At 29.9% G+C, this 17,896-nt stretch overlaps 1 protein-coding gene across 1 annotated transcript in view; it reads left to right on the top strand.

The window, feature by feature from the left end:
* Window positions 1-1,487: 1,487 nt before the first annotated feature.
* LOC103578702 (serine/threonine-protein kinase 26) overlaps window positions 1,488-17,896 on the top strand; it is a 34,805-nt gene continuing 18,396 nt past the window's right edge. Inside the window, exon 1 of the mRNA XM_014444487.2 lies at window positions 1,488-2,436. Coding sequence (XP_014299973.1) covers window positions 2,422-2,436 — 15 coding nt within the window. The 5' untranslated portion in view covers window positions 1,488-2,421. The remainder of the gene's footprint in view (window positions 2,437-17,896) is intronic.

Below are 17,896 nucleotides of genomic sequence, written 5' to 3'. Positions count from 1 at the left end.
TAAGCGATAGTCTTGGGCCTAATCGGTCACCACTGAGAGCGCTCAATTTAGTTCATAATCCAATGGCGAACTAGTTCGCTCTTTTAGTTCATTAGTTCTTTTTTTTAAATAATTTAATTAAAACAATAAATAGAGAAAAAAATATATTTATGATTAATGTTGGTTCCGTTTATTTATGTAACATAAAATTTTTTATTTAAATAAGAATGAAAAAATAAAAGAATTTATATTAATAATTAGTCAACAGCTAGTCTCGTTTCTAGTATAATGCGTAATTATATTACAATGCTTAAAAAATGCTAATTATTACGATTAAAGTTGACATTTTTTATAGCACATCAAATCTTTTACTTAAGTAAAAATGAAAAAATTCAATAATTTATATTAATCATTAGTCAACAGCTAGTCTCGTTGAGTAATGATCTAATATATAAATAGTCTCTCGAAATATCAAGGCGCGCACAGAAAAAGTAAATAACTCGGTTGGTCACATAGCGCCAGTGTCTAGTAAAACCGACGCTAAAAAAAATATAAAAAGAACTAAGAGCGAGATCATCGACGAACTAGTTCGCATAGTTCACCTAAAGGAGTGCTCTTCCGACCTAGGTCGTTCGCGAACTACCCAAGACTACTCAGCCATAAGCGACTCTACCAAAAATAAAACTTTACCCAAATGAAGTTAGCCGAATCATACCTACCTAGAAAATTCCCGCTCTAATAAAAAAATCTACCATATCAAAATCTCTACCAATGAAAATATCTACCAAGATATTATCACTACCAGAAATAAAACACTACCAAGTTGCATTTATGAATCAACTCTAACCGTTTGAAATCCCTACCATCAACTTTAGAATGTATATTTTACAGACAATAAATTTATTTTTAATAAATTGGGAATCATTTGGGAAGATTTAGGAATATAATTTTATTATTCAGCACTAACTAATTAATGGGTAATTATTTAATATTGTTTGAGCGTTTAGTGCGCATTTCAGAAAATATAATTAACACGACTTTTTCGTTGTAGCTAATAGTAAACTATTTGGGAAGAAAGTTATGAATTGTTGTAGTTTAAAGATCCCAAATCCTAATTGCTCATTAATTAATTAGTCCTCAATAATAGAGTCATATTCCTAAATCTTCCCAAATAATTCCCAATTGATTAGAAATAAATTTATTGTCTGTAAAATATACATTCTAAAGTTGAAGGTAGAGATTTCTAACGGTAGAGTTTTATTCATAAATGCAACTTGGTGGTGTTTTTTTTTTGGTAGTGATTATATCATGGTAGATATTTTCATTGTTCGAGATTTTGAGATGGTAGATTTTTTTATTGAAGCAGGAATTTTTTAGGTAGATATGATGCGGCTGACTTCAATTGGCTAGAGTTTTATTTTTGGTAGGGTCGCTTATGGCTGAGTCGTATACCTGCCAATGAAGTTGAACTGCTAGCGCCATCACCTTGATTATTTTACAATCACTCATGCTTAATGCGCGCGCACAGTAAGGATCATGCATGCACTTTACTATAAAATCATAATGTCGCTATTCTATTTGTGGTCATTTATTCAACGGTAAAATATGCATAAAAAATAAATAATCTTTTTAACGACTTGGTGTTAAAAAATTCACTTATTGAATTTAATCAAATTTAACTAACTTGATCAGAGATAACCTACAATTTTAAACTTATCTAATGTTAAACTGCTTTATAATCGTACGTTAGTGACAAGTTTTATTGATGTTGATTAAGACAAGGTAGATATCAAAATCATTCTTTTAAAAATAAAAAATTTCATGTGAGGCAATAATTTAAAAAATAAATAGTAAACAATGATTTTGTAAATCACAAAGAAAAAAATAATTAAATAACATTAGAGGTTTATGATAGACAAAAACACGTATCAAGTCGATGGCGACGTGTTTTTGAAGAAAAAACAGTAAAGTGGTGTTGGCCTGTCGGGGGGTCAAGGTGCTCTCTGACTTGATCTCGTAACGTATGTGTGTCGCTAAGGGCTCCTACACGTCAAACGAAGCAATAGGAACAATATTAGACTTATTTGCAGCTGTCTCGTGTTTGTTGAATTACTGCGAGTGTACTTTGTTCCTGTTGTATCCTCGATGCGTCGTTTCATACGACGTGAGGGTGGAGGACGACCACGCAAAAGTCAAATCACCAGGAAGTAGCAGAAACGTTGATGCCGTCAGTGTAGACGGCAAACAATATAACAACGACCACAACAACGATTTTAGAACAATCAATATTGAAGTGTTCAACATTAAAGATTACATCACCTACAATAACATTAACAAAAACATCGGAAAGATTATACATCTTTGCCATACACAAACTTTAAAGTGGGACAAGGAGGTGCCGGAAGCACCACCCGAGAGCCACGCAGAATTATAACGAAGAAGATGGCCTTCAACGAGGTAAATATATTATTTTTTTTACTAAAGTTCAGAAATATGTCCCATTCTCATTTTCTTCGACAAGTAAAACTGGCAAATTGTCAACATTTTTTCTTTAACGAAACAGGATCTGTTCCAACTTATTGAATTGCATAAGTAACATATAAGTTTTTATTTAAATATGTTTATTTTAATTGATAATATAATATTAGATACAATTTTTTCATTAGTCCATATAATTAGTTCAATGACCATATAATATGACTTTCTTTACATTAGTTTACAGTGGGGACATATATTGAGTATCATTGTTTCATTTACATTTCAAAGAATGAAACGAGCGATTGTTGTTATCTTAATTATCTTGAAACTTGAAAAACATCAAAAAATTCTTTATATTTAAGATACTTGAAAGATAATGTTAATGAAACAAATTTACTGAATTCAAATATATACAAGTACTTCGATACTTCGAATGTAATTTAAATAAATTAGTATCAATTAGTATCAATGAAGCAGATACAGAAATTTGCCATCAAAATACTTGTTTAATTGGTGAGCACGAATGTTCTATATTTTATTAGCTATCTTACATAAGATGAAGTATCCAGTACTTGAACAGTTTTCAAGGTGAAATCCATTTAACCATGATTTTGGTAAACAAAAATTGATCAAATCGACAAAACAAGTGTTACTTATAAAAATAGGGACATTTTTTAATTTATCGAAAAACGAAAATTAATAAATTATAAAATTTTCAAAATTCAAAAATTAGGAGGTATAGTTGATCAATGAAACTACATATTAAAAAATAATTTTTGGACCTTATAAAAAGTGTATTATGTTTAAAAAAGTCTATTTTATGTACTGTTAGCATTTTTTTTACTAAAAATATTTATGTAACGAACTTTTTACCCGTTATTTATTCAATCACTTTGAATCGTTTTTATGAGAAAAGAAGCATCAATCGGTCATTCATTGTACGGTAGTATTAAATTCAATGAAATCATAGTTATTTCGGTATGAAATGAAAAAATATTTATTGCAATTACTTCCTAAATTTTTGAAGAATATTACAATGCAAAGATTTCTTATTCATTTATTGCGCGTTTAGTATACTAGATACGCATGCGCTACAAAAAAATGGCTTAGATGTATATGAGTTAAATCTCAGATCGCATTGAGTATAATATGAGAAGGTACTGAGTATAATACAGATGTATGTGGTTACCATTTAGGATGGCAACCAGTATAATTTAGCGCTGTATAATCTGAGAAGTTACTGAGTAACAGCTGGGATGAAACTAAGTATAATGTAGATGTAACTTAGTATAATCTAGATTATACTGGGTACTATCTGAAATTTTTTTTTACGTCGGATGCAATTGAGTATAATATGGGATGATAACCAGTACACGGAGACAAAAGTATAGTAAAAATTACAATACTATAGTAAAATTTACTAACAGATATGAAAAAATACATTCTGTATTGTAATTATTACTAAACGTTTAGTAAAACTTACTAGTCAGTAATAATTACATAATAAGATATAAAAGATTACTATGCGTAATGTTTTTGCTAAGACGATTATATTTTTTACTCTTTGTATAGTAAATTTTACTATAAGTATTATTAATAAATACAAATTTAAGAAAGTTAATTTTCTAATACAATATAGGATTTGTTACGATACAAAATATTAAAAATTACTATACGCAATGTATTTTTTGCTAACACGATTATATTTTTTCACTATCTGTTTAGTATATTCTACTATGTGTAGATAAAATTAAAAGTTGATGGGGATAGCATATACAAATATGTGTTATAAGTTCTAAAACTTTTGTTCAAAGGAAACATTGGGCTGTCAGACATAAGAAGACTCGCGCGCGGGAGATCAGGGTTCGAATCTCGGTTGAAACAAGTGATTTTTTAACAAACGAAAATCGACACCATCACCAATACAGATGACATAAATAACAATAATAATCAAAATGATAGCAATAATAATAAAAAGCCAAAAGCTAATAAAAATTTTATTTTATTTTTTTCCATTCTAGTATAGTAAAATTTACTAAACGGGATAGTAAAATTTACTAAACAGGGATAGTAAAATTTACTCAATATAACTAAAAATTAATATGCAATATAGGAGATTTTCCATAACCAGTATATGAGAAATTACTAAATGACTTGTAAAATATGCTTATCTGTTTATGAATTTTTCATATAAATCATAAGCGTTTCAAGATTATCATTCAAATTTAGGAATTATTCTCATATTTTTTAGTAAAATTTACTTAATTTTTTTCTCCATGTACCATCTTGTTCTTTCCGAATATGGTGAAAAAGATTCAAACTAGTATCCGAGATGCTTTATGAAATCTGTACTCAATTGATGTGGTTTTTTTCTAGCCTCTGAGCACTTTTCCTCAAATCATATAAAAATTATTCCAGCAGGAAATGTTTTTTTTGTCAAAAATTTGGAAGAAAAAAACAAGAAATAAAATTGTTTTGAATTTTTCTTTATCTTAACTTAAATTTTTTTTTGTAAGGTATATATCGTAGGGTGGGCCAAAAATCCGCTTTTTTGAAATTCAAATTATTAATAGCGAAAATATCGTTTATAAGGTTTAAAAAAAATCAGTCTGTCGGTTGACCCTGCGGGCCAGCCTTAAAACTTCCCGCCTATTTTGAGCTCCTTAAGCTCGAAAAATTGTTGTAAATACATTTTCGAGCTCGAAAATACTTTTGTATGCCTTTATTTTCGAAAGAAAAAGTTTTTTACCATTTTTTCTCGAATGATATCTCTCGAACGAATAAACCGGTTGAGACGTTTAAGGTGGCTATCGACGCGTTTTATTGAGTTCTACAACTGATCAGATTTTTTAATTGATTCATCAATTCATTTTTGAGCAATTTTCAAAATACTATAAAAAATTTTTTTTTTAAATTCTTTCGACAACGGTTTCTCTTAAAAGAATTAACCGATTTTGATGTTTGAGGTGGCATTCGATGCGGCTTATGAAGCTTCAGAGCCCAGTTGATTTTGGAATCAATCCATCAAGAACATAAAAAGTTATCCAAAAAAAAACATTTTTGAAAAAAGTTTATTTTTGGAATATCTCTGAACGAGCCCTACCGATCAAGTTTATTTTTTTCAGCTTCAAGATATTCGCAAGCCGCGTCGAATGGCACCTCGTTGATCAAAATCGGTTCATCCGTTCAAAAGTTATAGATATTTACATACGTACATACGTACATGCATGCATACATACACTCGGACATCATCGTGAAATTATTCAGAATTGCTTCCTAGAACCTCAAAACGTCAAGATCTCTTAGAAATTCGATTTTCGAAAATCGGACCGAAACCAATAACTTCCTGAATTTTTGAAAATTTGCAATTTTCTTAGCGGGAAGTTAAAAATGTGGGCGAAAGGCAAAAATTTTAGGCAAATATCTTAGGCTCGCCAAATGCAGTGAAAGTTCAAAGTCGGAAAAAGCGATAGTGAGTATAGTGATTATTTGTTGATATATTTTAAAGATCATATAATTTTCCATGAAAAAAGTCTCAAGAAGAAATTAAGTCTAATTTTTTGCTTCAGAGATAATATCAATTTTATTGAACAATTTCGTATATCTTACTTTTGCATGCCTCAAGCGTGAGCGTAGGTATGCTCTACTCTCGCCTAAAAATAAAAAAACTGGGTTCGGTCAGACTTTTATTTAAATAATATTTATATTTTCCATTAAATTATTATTTTTCTATGGAGAATATAAATAATGTAAGATATCCTAAAATGTTCAATAAAATTGATGTTATCTCTGAAACAAAAAATTAGAGTTAATTTCTTCTTGAGACCTTGTTCATGGAAAATTATATGATCTTTCAAATATATCCACAAATAATCACTAATATTCACTATAAAAAAATAATAAAATATTAAAAAACATTAGTATCTTTAATATAATGGCCATTATTTCGAAAAATTTCGATTTGACATTATTTCTTCAGAGTACTTTTTTTGTCAAGAATAAAATTTCCACTAAGAAACATACTGAAACTACTATAACTCATCGGTAAATGTATGGATATAGCAAAAAACGTGAACTTTTGACATAAAATCGTCATTATCTCCGAAAATTTCAATTTGACATAATTTTTCCAGAGGATCTTTTTTATAGAGAATCAAATTTTCAATAAGAAACATACTTACATTCCTATAATTCATCGTTACAAAGTATGGAGATCGCAAAAGAAGTGAAATTTTGATATAAAATCGTCATTATCTCAAAAACTATCAATTTCTCATAATTTTGTCAGAGAACCTTTTTTTTGTAGAGAATCAAATTTCCTATCATAATAAGTACCTGAATGAATTTTTTTCTGACTTTGAACTTTCACTCCATTTGGCGATCCTAAGATATCTGCCTAAAATTTTTGCCTTTCGCACACAATTTTTTTAAGCCTCATAAACGATATTTTCGCTATGAATAATTTGGGTTTTATAAAGCGGATTTTCGGCCCACTCTAATATATGGGTCCACGCCAAATCGGACAGTTTTAAAAATTGGTTTTTTCGATTTTTTTAATTTTTTAGTATTTTTTAGTACCCCTTAGAAGAGGTATCCTGGTAAATTTTGAGATTTTTTTGATTAATGGTTCAAAAAATATCGAATTTTCAAAAAAACCGCTCTTTTTATGGTTTTTTTTTATCATAATAAACATTAAAAAATTTTTTTTTGCATTACTTTATTATGTACCTAAATGATAAGAGCTCCACGAAGGGAAAAATTTGTAGATGAATTATTTAAACTTTTATACCGTAATTTATAAAAACAGAGATTGGAAAAAAATTAGTTAATTAACAATGGTGTAAATTTTTGAAAAATCAATATAAAATTTTTTTTTCACCGAGGTTTTTTTCGTTCAAGTATTTAGATTACACCATAATTTATTCAAATTTTTAAATTGTTATTTAATACGATAAAAAAATTATTTTAGGTGATATACCGGCTTTTTAGACGGCGCGCCTATGCCGTAACGACCTCATGGAGTCCTATTTTCAGCGTTAAAAAAAAATTATAAATAATAGAGATAGAATTCCGGGAGTTGGTACTTTTTTATTGGAAATTTCCTCCTCTTTCAGGATCTTTTTTCAAAATTCCTTAAATATCATTATTTTAGAAATTATTAAGGAAAAACCAAATTCCTTTTTTTTTTTAATCTTATTTTGTTTATAACAATCGCAATTTTTCATGTGCTAATAAGCCCTTAAAAAACATTTTTCTAGACATCATTCCGCATCCAATGAGCTATCATACATATTTTTAGGTGCTTTATGTCTATTTAACACGTTTTTGAACTTGTTGACTAGACTAAGGGATTTAAGACGGAGCTATATTAACTAAGGAGTACTTCAGTTCATAGAACAATCGTTAATGTAAAATTATTTAAACAACACGGAAATAAGTAAAAACGTTTGTAATACAGTTTGGTTGCTTTTTCGAATAATTATATGAAATTTTTGAGTTGAAGGATACACACAGTTTTAAAAACACGATTGAAAACTTAAAATTCAAAAATTTCGATTTAAAACACTTCGAATATTTGTTTTGTATTTTTTTCTGTAAAGGCGATCTAAAAATGATAATTTATGAAAAAACCATTGAATTTTGACCATTATTACGAAAGTTATGATCAAAAGACCTTAAAAAGAGTGTTTTTTTTAAATTCGATATTTTTTGATCCATTAATCAAAAAATTTCAAAATTTACCAGGAAGCCTCGTATGAGGGGTACTAGAAAATACCAAAAAATGAAGAAAATCGGAAAAAACAATTTTTGAAACTGTCCGATATGGCGTGGAATGATCCATATATAAGTTTATCGATAAGGATTCATGTGGTTGAAAATTCTTGGCCGACTAACTTTTTCACAGAATGATTCAGAGTGAGGTAAATGTCCCAATACCGGAACAAGACCCAATACCGGAACGATTTGATAATCATTATATTATATTTCAACTCGTACGCGATGAAACTAAATAAAACTTTCTTTATTTGAAACCTTAATCTTTCAGTTAAAAAAAAAGATATAAAATAGATTTTAGAAAATATTTAAAATTTGAAAAAAAAAAATGTTAATTAAAGCATTAGTCTCGGATTCATGACTTTTTCATGTCTCTTAATGGTTTTGCCAAGAAATCAGTCAATGGTCTTCAGCTTATAGAAAATGCATAGAATTACTTTTCAATAATCTTTTTTTTGTATACGCATCTTGAATGACATAAAATTCAAGAAAACATATTAAAAATATGAAAAAAATAGTATTATTATATTAATTTGACTGTTCGTCTATTGGTACACCAAAATGAACCCGTGCCCAGTACCGGAACCGCCAATCATATTAATTTTATCGATAGATATTAACGGTGAGTTTTATTGACTGGCTAAATCAAGTACAATATTAATTATTACTGGAGCCCTAATATTTAATGCAGTATGTATGATTGTTATAAAAAATAGATTAAGTATAGATGAACTCTAATTTAAATCATAAAAAATAAATTTTTGTTTTTAATTTTTTTTTTTTTATTATTTTTCTAGTATTACCTCAAATGATTTATTTTGTTTCTATTCTTTAGTTCAAAATATTTATTTCCATTGAATATTCAATCATTTTTAAATTTTAAATACATTTTACTATATGGGTGTGATATAGCAGACATCAGACAAATTTAAAATTATTAATAAATCAAGTAAATAATTAATAATATAAAATTTAAAAAAATGCAAATTCAAAAAATTTTGAAATTAATAGTGCTTTTTTTGTAAATATTATTTTTTTAATTATTTATCTTATTTATTTATAATTTTAAAGTTCTCTGATGTCTGCTACATTCATACTCGTTTTACATTAATATTATTTAATAATCATTAATATTTTTACCATGAATAAATGCAAAAAATAACTTATTTTATTTACTGTTCCGGTATTAGGACAACCGAATTCCCGTATTGGGACAAGGCTATTTCAGCGTTCCGGTATTGGGTCTTTTGGGTGTCATAGAAAAAAAATTTTTTTTTATATTAAATTTAAGAAAAATGAACTAATTTGATTATTTTCGGATTGGTAAATGTCTATTCCATATGATGTAATAAATTATTTTGGTTTATAATTTATTTGGATATTTTTAAAACGATAAAAATCATTCATATACCCTTCGTCGTTCCGGTATTGGGGCATTTACCTTACTCAAAACAATCTTACCAAATAAATCAATGCGGATTTATAACCTGCCATTTATAGGCACTAAATGTAGTAAATTTCAAATATCTGTCAAAAAAACTAATGTATTTATCTAGTACAATCGAGTCTAAGACGCTCGTGTGTTGGTACCCTCGCCTTCGGCTATAAATATTAATATAAATATAAATATTTTATGATTTAATGCAATTATAATGAAAATATATTGTATTAATTCCTAAAAGTAAGTCAATTCATAACATATTCTATTTATGAAATTTTGATGTGTAGGAGTTGTAATCTTGCAAAAATAAAATAGAAAATCCATGAGATCAGCTAGAAAGATAATCGGTATTGAACCTCCTTAAACCAATCATTGCAAGAGGCACAATGCAAGTTCTATCTTCCAGAAAGCCCAACCACTATGTATGTACATAAATCAAGTTTTTCCTGAATGTCTACCAAAACAATATAATGTTTATCTGATAACCTAGTAAAAATATCAGTCGCGGGTTTTATCTAATTTTATCTAATTTCAATAGCTTTTTTCATGAGAGTTCTATATAGAGCGATCTAATGTTAATGAGAACAATTGAATAAACTAAAAAAAATTTCTTTTTTTTTTTTTTACAAATGTCAAAGTCGATAGGCCTCAAAATTGTATCAAACTTACTTGGTTGAAGATCTACATTTTAAATAGTATATTTTCTATACTATTTCAGTCTATATAATAGAATTGTGAAGAGAGTCTAAAGTGAGTGTACGATGAAAATTGTAAAGTGACAGTAGACCACACTTAATGCTTTCTATACAATAGTATTTAAATACTTTCTTCTATTGTATTACCCATACATATGAAAAAGAAAACTGACTCTAGATTTATATAGAATAAAAAAGAGAGTTAAACAGATTAGAGTCTGATTGGATTGTCAGTACGATAATCTAGTAGAAGAAAAGGTCATATACGGGTTAGGGAATTTTATGTTTCTGAAGATAAAGCAAATCAGTTCTCTCATATATTCAAAAATTTAAAGTGATTATCCCTTCAACACGCGTGGTTTTTAATATTTTACTTGCACTGAAGTGATGTTCTATCATTTAAAAACTCTCGTGTGAGCAAAATGCTCTTAAAGAGAGTGCTGCTAACTTGTAAACGTTTTTGTTTGCAGATTTAAAAAAATTTCGTATCCACCTACTTTCGTTTAGACATATCCATCCAGTTGTGTACTCATAATTTTTTCAAATATACTCGTATTTTTTTCCATCGAACTAGCGGATTTAAATCATTTGTCCAAATAATGGCTAAAATTATGAAAAAATGCAATCATTTTTAATTTTGGACAAGTTTTATTTTAATCGATCGAGAGAAATAGCTTATATCGTAAAAAACAGTAATTCGAGTTTCGAAAGAAAGGTCGTCGCATCAAGACATAAAATTCAAGGTCTTTGCCCTATGTATCACTCCCGTGTAGGAAAAAAAATATTGACAACAGGGCCGGTCTTGGTACAATACTGGGCTACCCAGGCTTGGCCTCCAAAGGTTGGTCCGAGATCCGATCAACATTCAAGTGACGAGTCTCGGTTCGTCAGTCTTGTGCCAAGATCTAGCCACTATTCAAGTAACATGCCTTGGTTTGCTAGTCTTGGGACAAGGTTCAACAGACATTTAATTGAAAAGCCTTGGTTTGCCAGTCTTGGGGCAAGATTACGCCAACATTCAATTGACGAGCGTTGGCTTTCCAGTCTTGGACCAAGATTCTACAGACATTAGATATGCATGATTTTTTTCAAATTTTTTCCTCTGACTGTTTTTGAAACATCGAATTTAGAAGAATGTGGAGATTTTTCTTTCAAACGTCTGTAACTTCGTGAAAAGTGGTTTAAATAAAATTTTCAAAGAGACATACAATGTTCATTTTTAGACATTTTTTCAGTAAAGAATATCAAAAAAATTTTTTGAACCACGCTTCTATTGAAATTTAAACTTTTAAGTATAAAAAATTTTATCACGAATTGCTGTAATTGTACCGCAAATTTTCCGTAACATGCGATATTTTACCTAAAATGCCATACTCTACGGTAATTTACCGTAATTAAAATCTGCTAGACAAATTGTTTTAGTGACCTGAAATCAAAATTACTTTCACTCTTAGGAATGTAGCTAGATGCTGGGAAATTGCAAATTCATTGAATTTGCGATTTGAGCATACGTCCAAATTTGTCATGGCATTAACCTGAAATTAACTTGTTTCGGTCGACTTAAAAAGCATTGGAAATTGAAGTTTCAGAGCAGATGTTATGAAAAGAACATTACGCTATCGGCATTTTTTTTTTTGCTGGCTCATTTCACGTTATTCATTTCTCTGCATAATGTATAGATTTGTGGGTTTTCATTAGTTGAGAATTCATGAATGATATAAAAATCTTTAAAACCTTTATTCATATGCCATAGTAATTAAGTCTATTTATTATTTTTATTTCGATCAAAAAAAGTTCATGGTTATAATATAGATTAAATTGCAAAAGTTAAAAAAATAAGTTGTGCAAATTACAACTGTCTACAGACATCCATCGCTGGAGGGTATTTCACACGAAGCTCGTGGTATAGAAAGACTTCATGCGCCGACGCTTGGTTTTACCAACGTATGAAAAAAAATGAGAGAGTAGGGAAAGTCTCGGAAAAAGTTGTGTTTAATTCAAGGGATGCTGGTTCATGTGATTTCAGTTGATGCGCGACACTTTGACGGATTCAAGTTCCTTATTCTTGAGATTGAAATAAATTTTACTAGTTGCATGAGTGAAATGTTTTGAAACAAGGTGACTTGTTCTTTTTTTCGATAATGACTCTTCTTTTCTTTGAGTGGTCTACTAACGATATAATTTCTCTACCATTATTCGTTTAATCTATTGATAATTCTAAGATAACATCACTCGTATCCAAGTGATTTATTTCTTACCTATCAATATAACAGTCACTTCTCAAATTCTTAAAAGTAGCAACTATGTTTTAAATAAGATTTAAAACACCTAGATTTACAGAGTGATATTATGAAATTTTAATTATGAGTGAAGCTAGCGATTTCATCAGCATAAATCTAAATCTTTTGTATTGATTTCGATAATTTTTTTTTTTTTTTATTGGGTCGTTGACTTATTCTCATTACGTTTTGTTTGGCTTGTTCTCTTTTATTCATTGTCGAGTCTTGGTTTGAAATCTCACTCTGTTCGTGCGAGTTTATAAGTAGACTATCGATCTCAATGGCTAGCCGCACAGGAGACTATATTTAGATGAGAAAAAAGCGACTGTTGAACAAATTCAATCGTAATCACGCGTAATAAAAATAAAATAAGAGAAGCAAAAAAGCAATATCGATTAAAAATGATTTTTTATTATTATGAGAAAAACGTTATTAAACACATGAATGCCGGAGTGAATAGTGCTTAGCCACCAGTTACTTTGTTTTGATATTTTTCACTTCTCGATATTTGAATGCGATTTTTCAGGGAAAAATATTACCTCATATTCCAACAATTTTAATAGAGTATTAATTTTTAAATTTCAATTCTTATTTGCAGAAAACTTATATTTTATATCTAAGAAAATATGTGTTTTTACTGATTTTTATTTTATTTTATTTTATTTTTTTTTTTTTTTTTTTTTGTTAATAAAATTTAATAAGTTTAATAAACGGACAAAATGTTTGCGGCAATGATTCTTCACAAACAAAATAAACAAAGCAATAAATCTAATTTCATTAAACATCGTAGTTCAAATAAAAATCATGCTTCAAGTTTTATTAACAACAATATAACTAAACATCTTGTTAGTGAAAATAGAATTAATGGCCACCACATTTCTAATATTAACCACTTGAACACAACGGTGAGTTTTTAATGTTACTTTGTCAGTTTCGTACGGTCACTACATTGTATATATCTTTTTTCCAGTATTTTTTCAAATAAACAGTATTCATTAATCAATTGTTTTACTACTTGTAATCGAAGGGTAAACTCACACCGAGAGAAAAGAATAGTTATAATTCCTATGTAGAATAGTAACCATTACTATGTTACATAGTAACGAAGATTTTTTAGCGTGTAGAGTCACGGGACAGAATAACCCTCTCCATTTTTACATGGTAACGTTGGCTATACTAGCATAGGAATGATTACCATTCTTCATTGACGAGAGAACTATGTAAATGGGCATGACTACAATGTTATCTAGCAACATTTACGATGTTTTATTTATTTTATACTTAGTAAGTAGGGTTATAACAAACTCAATAACTCAAGTTACTTCCCTGATTAAACAAAACGATTCACTCAATGACGAATGTATATCTATATAGTAGTCAAATTTAATCGTTTTGAATTGTTTTGAATCATTTCTTTTAATCAGGAGTTTAATCAGATTTAAATTTTTATATATATGTAGAAATTGAATAAATCTATTGAAATAATTAAAATATTGCTCATAATGAAAAATCATTTTTTGATAAAAAATAAAGAATAATTTAAAAAATTATGATATTTAGTAATGAACAATTTATTTAATTCGTTTGTTTACTTCCTTGTCTTGCAAATCAATCAAAAATTTGGAATTTTTTTTATGCTCTTTAACTTTTGTGATCAGTGTATTTAATTATAAGTTAACTTTTATTTACAATTTTAAGATATTATAGTACATTGCATAGCGAGTGGGTTAGATGAGTCTTTATCCGGGAAGCACAATGTTTGTAACACGGAGTCGTAGGTGCACACGCTCGAGCGCCAGCGAGTGCTTAGTGTGCACCGGAGACGAGTGCTAAGAACATTGTGTTTGACGCATAAAGACTTAACCCACGTGTTATGCACTATTCTTTATTCAACAATTGTCTGATTTTTGCGAATTATTATATCAGCAAAGTAAACCCTAAATCAGGTAGGGATTTATATAATACTAGTTCTTGATTTCTCTCACCGCTCATTTCTTATTTATTTTAACGTAGTGTCTAAAGATACAGAAAAAAACCTGTGTTCGGAATAGCCTATCGTGTGGCACTTTATCGTGCCCTACACTTATCCCTTATTCTATACCACCTATTTCTGTACACTTATTCATGTCGTTATTTTAATTAATAAAAAATAACCAACGTATTTATACGTAGACACACTGACATCAAAATTGTTAGATTGATTGTACTGCTCATTCTGAATATATTTAGTATCGAGATTATTTGTTTTCGTGATAATAGTAGAGTTTGTTTTTGAGAACGGTCGATAATGACTTTTAAAAAATGTATTTATGGATTCAAATGCGGTTGTTTATGACCCCATAAACACTCGCTGTTAAGGAACATGGGACGCCGTTTGCTTTTTGACGAATTAATAACCACCGATCGGTAAACGGTCATGTAGGGTTAGATTTGCAGATATGATAAGTCGCGATAATCAGGCATGCGTTGAATAAAAATAATATTACAATCGATTTTTATAAAAAATAAAAAAAATTACGGAAACGAACATTTAATTAATTTGTAATATTTTAAAAAAACATTTAAAGTAAGAATTGATCCATTTAATTATTTTTTATAGGTATAAAAATTAAATTACCATTTAATTTTTTCGTTAAATAAAATATAAATATCTTTCAGCTAGAAAAGAAAGTAATTTTTCAAATTTTGAATTTCCCGAACGAGCGCGCGCACAACTTCGTCATGCCTCGTCATGCTTCGGCCAGGTTCGCGTCGAAACACTTGATTTATAAAAAATAATGAATTGACGAGAAAATTAATTAACAGTTGAATAATTTACAAAATACAGCTCGTACGAACTTAAATATAGGCTCATTATATTCATTACTTTTTTTTCTTTAAATTTTATTAAGGTTTTTTTTATCCATGTGCTATATTTTTGTTTGTTAAATATTTGCGTAAAACCGGAATTTCGACCATTTTGTTATTAAAAAAACATATTAACGACGCACTTTTTTTTTGGGATTTTTTCGGTTGTCATACTTATAGCATATTTAGAATCATTCTGTGAAAAAAATAGTCGGCCAGAAATTATGACTAGCAATAATCTTTATCTTGACTGGATTATTAGATCGTAAGGAATTTTACGCATATTTACAAATAAATGAGATATGAACCCTTGTTCGATTTGGAGTCTCGAGGAGTTTTGGTGTGAGCTGTTTGGGGATAAAACCAATCACAGTTCTTAGTAAGGCTGTGTAAATAACGGTACAATCGAGGTAGTGCATGCATGTGCCCCCTTTTATCATTTTTCCTACTCTTTCTCTACTAAATAGGCTAGCGCTGAAAATTAGTCAGAATAGCTTCCTAGAACCTCAAAACCTCAAGATCTGATAGAAATTCGGTTTTCGAAAATAGGACCGAAACCAATAACTTCTCAAATTTTTGAAAATTTTTAATTCTCTTAGAAGGAAGTTAAAAATTGAAATGGTAGTGGGTTCTATCTACGTAGTACTGGCTACTTCCTACATTGTTCTCAGCGCCATGTCAGATGTTACTCCCTATTATCTTACGTATTACACTTCTATATGTTACCCAGCTCTATATACATAGAAGCCAATCGTTTGTCAGATAGCGAAGGTTACTTTAAAAATATTACGCACATCTATCTGCAGGTAGTGCCTACGTCTATGTTTACATCTTGCCGGTTTCTCTGCATCGTAGTAGAGATTTCTATGTAAGATAGCTGTGAGTACTATCTGAGATATTTTTTCCATTACGACTTGAGTAATTTTTTTTAGGAATGTCGCTAGTATTTATTATTGACAACGAACAAATGAAATGATTATAATAACTAAATTGATTATAAATATTGTTTAAACGGAACAAAGATTAAGAACACAACTGAAACAACTTCAATATGACTGTAAGGATATTAACCTTATGAAAGCAGAAGATCTTCTAAGGTCCCAATGGCTTTGTGAGGATGTCTGCTAAAATTTCGGTAGTTGGACGGTAAATTACCTTTACTACCCCTTTATTTATTAATTCTTTTGTATGTAGATACTTGGAACCAATGTGCTTTGTCGTCGTGCTTTTTCCCACAGTCGAGATGTTGTTAATACAACTTTGGTTGTCCTCATATATGGTGGTAGGTTCATTTTGTGGTTCCTCCATAAATTCTAATATGCTTCTCATGCCAACACATTGTTTTGACGTCACTGATAGGGCAATAATCTCAGCTTCGGTTGACGACGTTGCTACACAGTCCTGCTTCTTGCATGACTACGCTATAGTACCTCCGAACAGTTTAATAACAAAACCACTATTTGATTTCCTTGTATCCCTGTCTTCGGACCAGTTTGCATCAGCGTAGGCTAGTAGTCTGCGTTCTGGATCTCCATGGTGACTGAGTTTAAGCTCATAATCAATTGTCCCTTTTAAGTACCTGCAAACTCTCTGCACTTCAATCCAGTCGACCTGCTTAGTTTGTTTAATGTGCTGTGCAAGCAGTGCGATTAGCGCGGATATATCAGGGCGTGAATGAACTGAGATGAGGAGCAGAGCTCCAATAAGCCTAGTATAGTGGTCACTTTTTATTTCCTGTGAGTCCACACTGAGCTTTTCGTATCCGGGGTCCATTGGGAATGTTGACGGTTTTGCCTGGTCCAATCTAGTTCTTCGGAGTACTTTCTGAATGTAGTTCGACTGATTGATGGTAAAGTCTCCTTGCTGGTTTCTTCTTATGTTTATTCCCAAGTAATACTTCACGTCTTCTAGGTCAACTATGTTAAATTTCTTGTTTAGTGCATTTATTATCTGCATTATTCTTTCCAGAGATATACACATAATTAGGACATCATCAACGTGAATCAAGATCCAGCTAATTGTATTATTGCCATGTATGTACAAATATGGATCATCCTCACTTCGTTCAAAGCCCAATTCTGTAAGCATTTGGTTTAGTTTTTCATACTATTCTTTCTCTGCTTGTTTGAGTCCGTATAGGCCTTTATTTAATCTACATCCCCAGTCCGGATGATATTTGTCTTCACACTCAGGTGGTTGGGCCATATTATTACCTGCTTGATCTCACCGTGTAGAAAGGCCGTTTTTACGTCCACATGTCCTACAAAATAATTTCTTTTTCCTGCAGTACAGAGAAATGCCCTGATTGTTGTTATTCTCACTACCGGTGCAAACACCTCATCATAGTCGGAGCCAAATTTTTGGGAAAAACCCTGCGCGGCTAGTCTTGCCTTGAAACGTTT

This window comes from Microplitis demolitor, chromosome 4, assembly GCF_026212275.2.
Source record: "Microplitis demolitor isolate Queensland-Clemson2020A chromosome 4, iyMicDemo2.1a, whole genome shotgun sequence".
Classification (NCBI taxonomy): domain Eukaryota; kingdom Metazoa; phylum Arthropoda; class Insecta; order Hymenoptera; family Braconidae; genus Microplitis; species Microplitis demolitor.
The sequence above is the reverse complement of the archived record's forward strand: the minus strand, read 5'-3'. Positions and strand labels throughout refer to the sequence as shown.